Source organism: Belonocnema kinseyi, chromosome 1 (genome assembly GCF_010883055.1).
Source record: "Belonocnema kinseyi isolate 2016_QV_RU_SX_M_011 chromosome 1, B_treatae_v1, whole genome shotgun sequence".
Taxonomy (NCBI): domain Eukaryota; kingdom Metazoa; phylum Arthropoda; class Insecta; order Hymenoptera; family Cynipidae; genus Belonocnema; species Belonocnema kinseyi.
Genome location: NC_046657.1, coordinates 181,102,427 through 181,111,890, shown reverse-complemented (window position 1 = coordinate 181,111,890; position 9,464 = coordinate 181,102,427). Strand labels below are relative to the sequence as shown.

General features: G+C 30.2%; 1 protein-coding gene across 5 annotated transcripts in view; it reads left to right on the top strand.

The window, feature by feature from the left end:
- LOC117182856 (four and a half LIM domains protein 2) overlaps positions 1-9,464 on the top strand; it is a 912,604-nt gene that overhangs the window by 868,067 nt on the left and 35,073 nt on the right. For all 5 annotated transcript variants that reach the window (XM_033375978.1, XM_033375970.1, XM_033375992.1 and 2 more), the window contains one exon: positions 8,484-8,653. In XM_033375978.1, coding sequence (XP_033231869.1) covers positions 8,484-8,653 — 170 coding nt within the window. The remainder of the gene's footprint in view (positions 1-8,483; positions 8,654-9,464) is intronic.

Genomic DNA, 9,464 nt, shown 5'->3' with positions numbered 1-9,464 from the left:
AATAAGTAAATTTTTTGAGGAATTTCATTGGCACCGTCGGAAAGAGGAGATCTTAAGCAATAAAAATATATGTGTCTCAATTTTTTCTAGTGTCGAATAGTCCTAGTTATTGGCCATTGAAAAGCAGTGTACCGGTAGTGGCGTTTTGGCCGTTTAAGGGTTAACGCTGAGGTGTTCAGATTTATACAACGCATTCTCTATTGCTGACGGTATGATATTTTTTCTTAAAAATATTATCTCAGGGGTTTTCGAGGGTGCCCTTTCTTATGCCGATGTCAGTTTTTTGTTATAACCTCTAGAAGATCCAATATGCCGGCCACAATTTAGGGCTTTAAAAAAGAACAAAGGATCCCGCACAAAATAACAACAAAAAAGCGTACAGTCGTTTGAAACCAAACTTTGCACATTGATAAAAAGAATAAAAAATATGGAACCCGTGTCTTTTCATTTCTACGGAAGCCGTTTCCTAGGGGTAGAAACCACCCCTAACAAGCCACAATCATGCTAACCCACCTAACTCTGGGAACAATAAGTTTAGTCGCATATTTTTCTTGGAATAATGAAGTTTAATGCCACAAGTGGGTTAACCCACCTACCTGCTAATCCACCTAAACCCAGAAACCATCCCTACCAAATTATAAGCAGGCTAACCCACCTAACCCTGGGAGCCATTGTCCCTTGAAAATGTTATCTGAGGGGTTTTCGGAAGTTCCTTTTCGATTGGCTCAGTTTTGTGTTATAACTCCTAGAAGAGCGAATATGGAAAACAGTTTGTGCTTTAAAAAAAATTACTATTATGATTCATTTAATATTGTAAATTTACTTAGGATTTTCTAGCTTACTAAGGCATGACTCAATATTTTCCAACCACTTAAGGCTGGACTTGGGATTGTCCAGCTAAGTAAGAAAGTACTTAATATTTTCCAGCCAATTAAGGCAAGACTTTAGATTGCCCAGCCAATTATGTCAAGCCTTTGGATTTCCCAGCCAATAAAGGCAAGACTTTTTATCGCCTAGCCTGTCAAGACAAGACTTTGAATCTTCCAGCCAGGCAAGGCAAGGCTTACGATTGCCCATTCAGTTAAGGCAAGACTTGAGATTGTCCAGCTACGCAAGGAAGTACTTGATATTTTTCTGCCAATTAAGGCAAGACTTTAAATTGCCCAGCCAATCAAGGAAAGACTTTAGATTGCCCAGTCAATCAAGGAAAGACTTTTAATTGCCCAGCCAATTAAGTCAAGACTTTGTATCGCCCAGCCAGTCAAGGCAAGACTTTGAATCGCCCAGTCAGTGAAGGCAAGACTTTAAATCGTCCAGCCAGTCAAGGCAAGACTTACGATTGCCCATTCAGTTAAGGCAAAATTTGGGATTGTCCAGCTACGCAAGGAAGTACTTAATATTTTCCAGCCAATTAAAGCAAGACTTTATATTTCTAAGTCAATCAAGGAAAGACTTTAGATTTCCCAGCCAATCAAGGAAAGACTTTGAAATGCCCAGCCAATAAAGGCAGGACTTTGTATCGCCCAGCCAATCAAGGCAAGACTTTGAATCTCCCAGTCAGTCAAGGCAAGACTTTGAAGCGTCCAGCCAGTCAAGGCAAGACTTACTATTGCCCATTCAGTTAAGGCAAGACTTGGGATTGTCCAGCTACGCAAGGAAGTACTTAATATTTTCCAGCCAATTAAGGCAAGTTTTTAGATTCCCCAGCCAATCAAGGAAAGACTTAAGATTGCCCAGCCAGTCAAGGAAAGACTTTGGACTGTCCAGCCAATAAAGGCAAGACTTTGTATCGCCCAGCCAGTCAAGGCAAGACTTTGAATCGCCCAGTCAGTCAAAGCAAGACTTTGAGACTGTCCAGCCAATAAAGGCAAGACTTTGTATCGCCCAGCCAGTCAAGACAAGACTTTGAATCGCCCAGTCAGTCAAAGCAAGACTTTGAATCGTCCAGCCAGTCAAGGCAAGACTTACGATTGCCCAGCCAGTTAAGGAATCTTACGATTGTATGTCCAATGAAGGTGAAACTAATTGTTTGTTTTCTTATGGAAACGTTCGCGCTTCATGTCAAACGATCGTTGAAGAAACTTTAGTTTATGACTAGTAGGGTCCTTATCATTTCTTTGCAAAGACCAGCAATAGTCGGCCATCATTCTTACATTGCATCGACCTTAAAATATTTCTCTTTTTGGTGAAAGCCTTGATGAAAGCTTTCGCTCATTTCTTCACTGAATGCTCCAACATTTTCTGGGAAATAATCCAAATGAGATTTGAGAAAATTGAATTTCTTACTCATCAAACAACCTAATCTTTTAAAATTCTTTAACATACTAGATACAATAGTTCTAAACTTTGGATCTCCATTGTTCCCTAAAAATTTCTGTACAACATCTTTGAAACTCAACCAGGCATCCTTTTCAATAGATGCCATGGTTTTGATGAAGTAATCATCTTTGATAAGTTTTCTTATATCAGGCCCAACAGAAATACCTTCCTTAAGTTTGGCATCATTTAAATGTGGAAATGTAGATCTGACATAATTGAAACATTCTCATCCGGTGTTTAGGGCTTTCACAAATTGCTTCATTAACCCTAGTTTTATATGGAGTGGTGGCAATAATACTTTCTTTCTGTCAACAAGACTTTCATAAACAACATTATACTAACTGTCCACCCTAATCTGTCTGGTCATTTCTCCGTTATCCAATATTCATCCCTTGCACGACTGTCCCAAAGGCAAAGAAAACAAGGTTTAATGTTTCCTGATTGTAACCCTATTATAAGATTTATCATTTTGAGTCTCCACAAATAAGCCAATTATGGACATTGTATTTTATTTTTATCAGGAGTAATTGGAAAGTATCATAAGATTCTTTCAGTGTAGTTGAGTGACCTACTGGAATTGCAACGTACGTATTTCCAATATGTAATAGTACTGCTTTCAGACTTTCTGTAGACGAATCTATGAAAAGACGCCATCTCTGGCGTATATAAGTTTATTTTATATAAATTAATGAGTCTTTCGATATCATTACAATACACAATCCCACTGTCCATTGAAAAGTACTTGATAAACTCTTCTTCTCTATTTCTGTATCTGAAAATGTAACTATTATATGATTGGTTAAAAATTAGTCGTATATATTAGTTAAGTTGAAAAATCTTTTTTGCTTATATAAAAAACATTAATCTTCTTGGTCGAAGATTCACATTTTCCCATGAAAATTTAACAATTTTGTTGAAAATTCGTTTTTATCTGGAATTTGAACTATTCTATTTTTGGTTGAAATTTTATCCGGTACATCGTACTAGTTAAAACACGAACTATTTGATAGAAAATTAATTTATTTGTTTTCGATTGTGATTTTTTTTTAATTAAAAGAATTTTTTAATAAAATTTTTTAATTGAATGTGAGGTATTACAAATGGAAAAATAATTGCTTTTCCCAGATTATTATGAATCCGTTGTAAATTAAAGAATTAATAGATATTAGTTTTTTTTTTATTTTGAAAAATTAATTTTAAGTGAGCATTTGAAAATATTTTAAAAATTAATAAAAAAAAATCAGGAGGATTTTAAGGCAATTTTTTTATTTTGCAGTTTTTTTAATGCTAGGAAAAAATCTAATTAACAAAATATATCAATTTTCAACCCAAAAGTTTACTTTGTAACAAAATAAAATAATTTTCTATCAAATATTTGATGTTTTAACTAATACAATGTACAGGATAAAGTTTCAACCAAAAATGGAATAGTTCAATTTCCAGATAAAAACGATTAATTTTTAATCAATCCTAGAATAGTTACATTTTCAGATAAAAAAAAATAATTTATACCAGAAAAAATGAATTTGTTGTTAAATTGTGAACCAATAAGATGAATTTTGGACTAAGAAAATTAATGATCTACAAAAAAAGACAAATTTTAAACAAAATACATGAATTTTCAACGAAATTATTTAATTTTAAAGTCAAAAAGAATGTTATCTACAAAAAAGCAGAATTTTTAACCCAAAAATATGATTTTTCAACCAAAATTTTAGTTTTCAATCAAATAGTTTAACTTTCTATCAAATTGTTGACTTTTAACGCCCAAAAGATGCATGTTTTACAAAACAGTAAAATTTTTAACAAAAAACTTAATTTGGAGGCAAATAGTTGCATTTTCAACTATAATTATGAATCCTTAATAAGAAAAAATTAATTTTGTTACTAAGTAGTTTAACTTTAAGTGAATAATCGAATTTTCCACCAAAAATTATGATTTTAATTTTTTTAAATATAGTTGCATTTACAACAAAACGACTTTGCAGCCAAAAAATATTTACAGTTGACATTTCAACCGAAAAATTTAATTTTTCACCAAAAAGTATAAATTTTCCATAAAAAATTTAATTTCTACAAAGAAAGACGAATTTTTAACAAAATACATGATTTTTTTAACCCAAAATGGTATAGAATTATTGTCAGTTTTAAAAATGTATTTTTGCAACACATAAAACATATTTTCATCAGAATAGTTATTAAATGAAAAAATAAATAAATTTAGTTTTTATCCAAACAAGATTTTGACAATGTTGTGAATATTTGAATTTTAATAACTGATAAAATAATAACGTGAATTATCAAAAAATTGTTTAAGTTTTTCTTTAGTGTGTGATATTGTTTAAACTAAAAACAAAAAGGAGAATATTTGCATTATAAATATATCCGTGTTACCTATCTGTAAATATTTAGAGCAATATTTTAAAAGAAAAATACTTTAAAAAATGTAACTATCTTGTAAAAAAAGTCCTCTTTTCTATCAAAAGTTCAACTACTTTATTAAAATTTATTTACTTTTTTTATTTAATAACTATTCTGATGAAAATATGTTTTATGTGTTGTTAAAATACATTTCTGAAACTGACAATTAATCTATACCATTTTTGGTTAAAAAAATCATGTATTTTGTTAAAAATTCGTCTTTCTTTGTAGAAATTAAATTTTTTTATGGAAAATTTATACTTTTTGGTTAAAAATTAAATTTTTTGGTTGAAATATCAACAGTAATTATTTATTGGCTGCAAAGTCGTTTTGTTATTAATGAAACTATATTGTTAAAAATTAAAATCCTAAATTTTGGTGGAAAATTCGATTATTCACTTAAAGTTGAACTACTTAGTAACAAAACTAACTTTTTCTTATTAAGAATTCATAATAAAGTTTAACTATTTGGTCGAAAACTAAAATTTTTGTTGAAAATTCATATTTTTGGGTTAAAAATTCTGCTTTTTTGTAGATAATACTCTGTTTGACTTTAAAATTAAATAATTTCGTTGAAAGTTCATGTATTATGTTGGAAATTGACCTTGTTTGGTAGAAATTTAATCTTCTTGGTTGAAAATGTATTATTTATGGTCAAAAATGCAATTGTTTGGTTAAAATATAATTTGTACATCTTCTTGGGTTTAAAAATCGATTATTGCACTAAGAGTTGAACTACTTTGTAAAAAAAATACACAGTTTTTTTTAACAACGTATTATAATTATGGTTTAAAATTTAACTATTTGGTTGAAAGTTTAACTCTTTGATTGAAAACTCATATTTTTCGCTTAAAAAATTCAACCTTTTGTAGATAATTCGCCTTTTTGACTTTAAAATTAATTAATTTCGTTGAAAATTCATGTATTTTGTTTAAAATTTGTCTTTTTTTGTAGATCATTAATTTTCTTGGTCCAAAATTCATCTTATTGGTTGACAATTTAACAACAAATTCATTTTTTCTGTTAAAAATTATTTTTCTTTATCTGAAAATGTAACTATTCTAGAATTGATTAAAAATTAATCGTTTTTATTTGGAAATTGAACTATTCCATTTTTGGTTGAAACTTTATCCTGTACATTGTATTAGTTAAACCCTCAATTTTTTGATAGAAAATTAATTTATTTTGTTACAAAGTAAACTTTTGGGTTGAAAATTGATATATTTTGTTAATTAGATTTTTTTCCTAACATTAAAAAAACTGCAAAATAAAAAAATTGCCTTAAAATCCTCCTTATTTTTTGTTTTTTTTTTTATTAATTTTTTTAATCTTTTCAAATACTCATTTAAAATTAATTTCTCATAACAAAAAATCATTTTCAATTTTCTTAGCAATCACAACCATTTTTGTTATTAATTTTGAATCTTTTATAAAATTAAAATTGTAGCGTTCAAAGTTAAAATTTACCTCATTATAATTTTAACAATCCAAGGCTTTCTATTTTGAACCATTCTGTTCAAATATTTATAGTTTTTAATAGTTCCTTATAATGGATTGTTTTAAATGAACGGTCAAATATTGCTAATAATTAACGAAATTTTGTTGTTTTTTTTAATTAAAAAATTTCAAATTAAATGGGTTAAAAATAAAACTTTTTTAGACTGAAATAATATTTGAAGTCATCATTGAAAATAATTTTAAAAACTAATATCTATTACTTCTTTAATTTACAACGGATTCAGAATCATCTTGGAAAATCAATTATTTTTCTATTTTTAATACCTTAAATTCAATGAAAACAATTTTATTTAAAAATTCTTTCAATTAAAAAAAAATCATAATCGAAAACAAATAAATTAATTTTCTATCAAATAATTCGTGTTTTAACTAATACAATGTACCGAATAAAATTTCAACCAAAAATAGAATAGTTCAAATTTCAGATAAAAACGAATTTTCAACAAAATTGTTAAATTTTCAAGGGAAAATGTGAATTTTCGAAGAAGATTAATGTTTTTTATATAAACAAAAAAGATTTTTCAACTTAACCAATATATACGATTAATTTTTAAACAGTCTTATAATAGTTACATTTTCAGATCAAGATAAATCATTTTTAACAGGAAAAATGAATTTTCAACCAAGTTTTTGAATTGTCAACCAATAAGATGAATTTTCGACCAAGAAAATTAATGATCTACAAAAAAGACAACTTTTAAACAAAATACATGAATTTTCAAAGAAATTATATAATTTTAAAGTTAAAAAGACAAATTATCTACAAAAGTTGAATTTTTTAAGCCAAAAATATGAGTTTTCAATCAAAGAGTTAAACTTTCAACCAAATAGATAAATTTGTTAAATTTTCAGTTAAAAAAATGTATTTTCAACGAAAGAGATGAATCTTCAAAGAAAAAAAATACATTTTAACAAAGTAGTTGAACTTTTGATAGAACAGAGGACTTTTTTTACAAAATAGTTACATTTTCAACAAAATAATTTATTTTTCAACCAAATAATGGAGTTTTTATCCAAACGAGATGAAATCCAAAATCGCCAATTTCTTTAATTTTTTTCAAATGCGCATCGAAATCTGGAAATATTAAAATCCCAATCTCTTGACTTTATTTCAAAGCAGTTAGCAGATTGAGATATAAATAGAAAAGCCGTGTATTGTAGTAAACCTCGTTTCAAATCTGGGTTCACTGGTTGCGATCTGTAAAATAATTTTGAAATGTATTTGTAACTGAGTGTGGTGACCTCGGGAACGACTTCTGAATACGCAACTATGCCATCGCGGCACGCAACAAAAGTTCCAGCATTCACATCATATCTATATGTCAGCTGAAACAGTCACGGAACAAAAACACGTCTTGCTCCAATAAACTCTCAAGTGTACGCCATCTATGAATAAGTTGTGCCATCCAAAATTGTATTATTTTTATAAAACCCCTTCCTTTCAAAGTGGGAATATGGAATGATGCGACGACTGCCACAGAAATGTCAAACAGGAATGTTTTTTAGGAGATGCAATCCATTCACTGCCGATTGCGTCGTGAATTCACCCGGCGCTCCGCGCAGATAGGTTGCGTTGCGACTTTAGGGGCAAGTTAAGTAAACCGATCGGATCGGTAGCATGTACCGATCTTTCGGTAATGTCCACTGCACTATTATTTTAATCTCGGTTCAGTGGATTTTACATTTCGGTCAGTATGTAATACGAGGGCATAGAGGTCTATTTTACTGAAGGATAACCGTCGAATTAACCTTAATTTCATTGTGACATTTACGAAATGCTAAGTTATTTTGACATTTTCACCCTCTTATTAAGAACAGTTTATACTGTTACGGTTACAAAAAACCCTATACAATTCTTGATAAGTAAATATTACATTTCTTTTTTCTGCGTGTATATTGAAATAAAGCGCAATATGATAACGTACAAGCAGGTTCCAGAGCTTTGTACGATACTATAATTCACTAGCATCGCTTAGCCACTAATAGAACTCTCATATATATAATAAAATAATAATATAATGTAAAATCTTACAATGCACGATATCATGATTTTACGCTATTATAATGTGATAATTATGACATATAGCGCAGGAGTTACGGTATATACTTTTAGTTAGTGTAACTTATCAAAACTGAATAATATTATTTTCATTAGACTCCAAAATACTGATTAACAATTCTTATCCGTATTTTCTTTTATTTAATTGTATTTTTTCTTGTTCTAGGCACCAAGAAGATGGAATACAAGACTCGACAGTGGCATGAAAAATGTTTCTGTTGCGTCGTGTGTAAGAATCCGATCGGTACGAAGAGTTTTATCCCACGTGAACAGGAAATTTACTGTGCTGGATGTTATGAGGACAAATTTGCAACTCGATGCGTTAAATGCAACAAGGTAGATGAAAATTATCTCCACTATACAAATAACTGCGCCTACTAGCTAAGCGTGCCTCTAAATAAATGTATACTAACTTGCGGAATGCGGAGAATCAAACGTGCTGAAGCAAATCTTTGAGAAAATAGTGAGCCCATGACAAATAGGCTCACACATAAAAGACTCTTTTGTACGAAATTTAGTTTTTACACAATATAATTCTGAATTTTGGCCACTTTGAATAGAATCATGTTTCATATTTTGTATGCGGTTTACGGACCGACTAAAATTACACAGACGTGGAACCCATCTAATTAGGTTTGCTCGCATAAGCTACTTTGTTTTAGAGAATCATAATAAAATTCAAATACATGTAAACTTTATTTAATTATCGCGAGCAACGCATTTTTTTCGAATTTTTTGTCCTAGCAAGCAGACATTACTATCAGTCACGGGCTTTGAGCATCCCGTGCGGAAATTTCGAAAAGGCTCTAGTGGGGCTCTGATTAGTTTTCCCTCAATCTAAAGCGGGGAAAACTGGTCGGAGCCACATCTAGAACGTAACGTTGAATTCAATTAAAGAGAAGGGCCCCTGCGGGACCCCTACACTTTTATCCGTTCATCATCATACGACTGTATACGATCCGAATATCATTTATTATTTGAAAAATTGAAATTTCTTTTAAAAATTTTAGTTAATTTTAACACCTACTACTACTGTACTCTAACAATATGACCAAAGGGTATTTAAAAAATCTGCCCGCTCCGCGGGTATATTCTCGTCGCGCGCTGCACACGGTTCGCTTCGCTCACAAGTTGGTTCTCGCGCTTC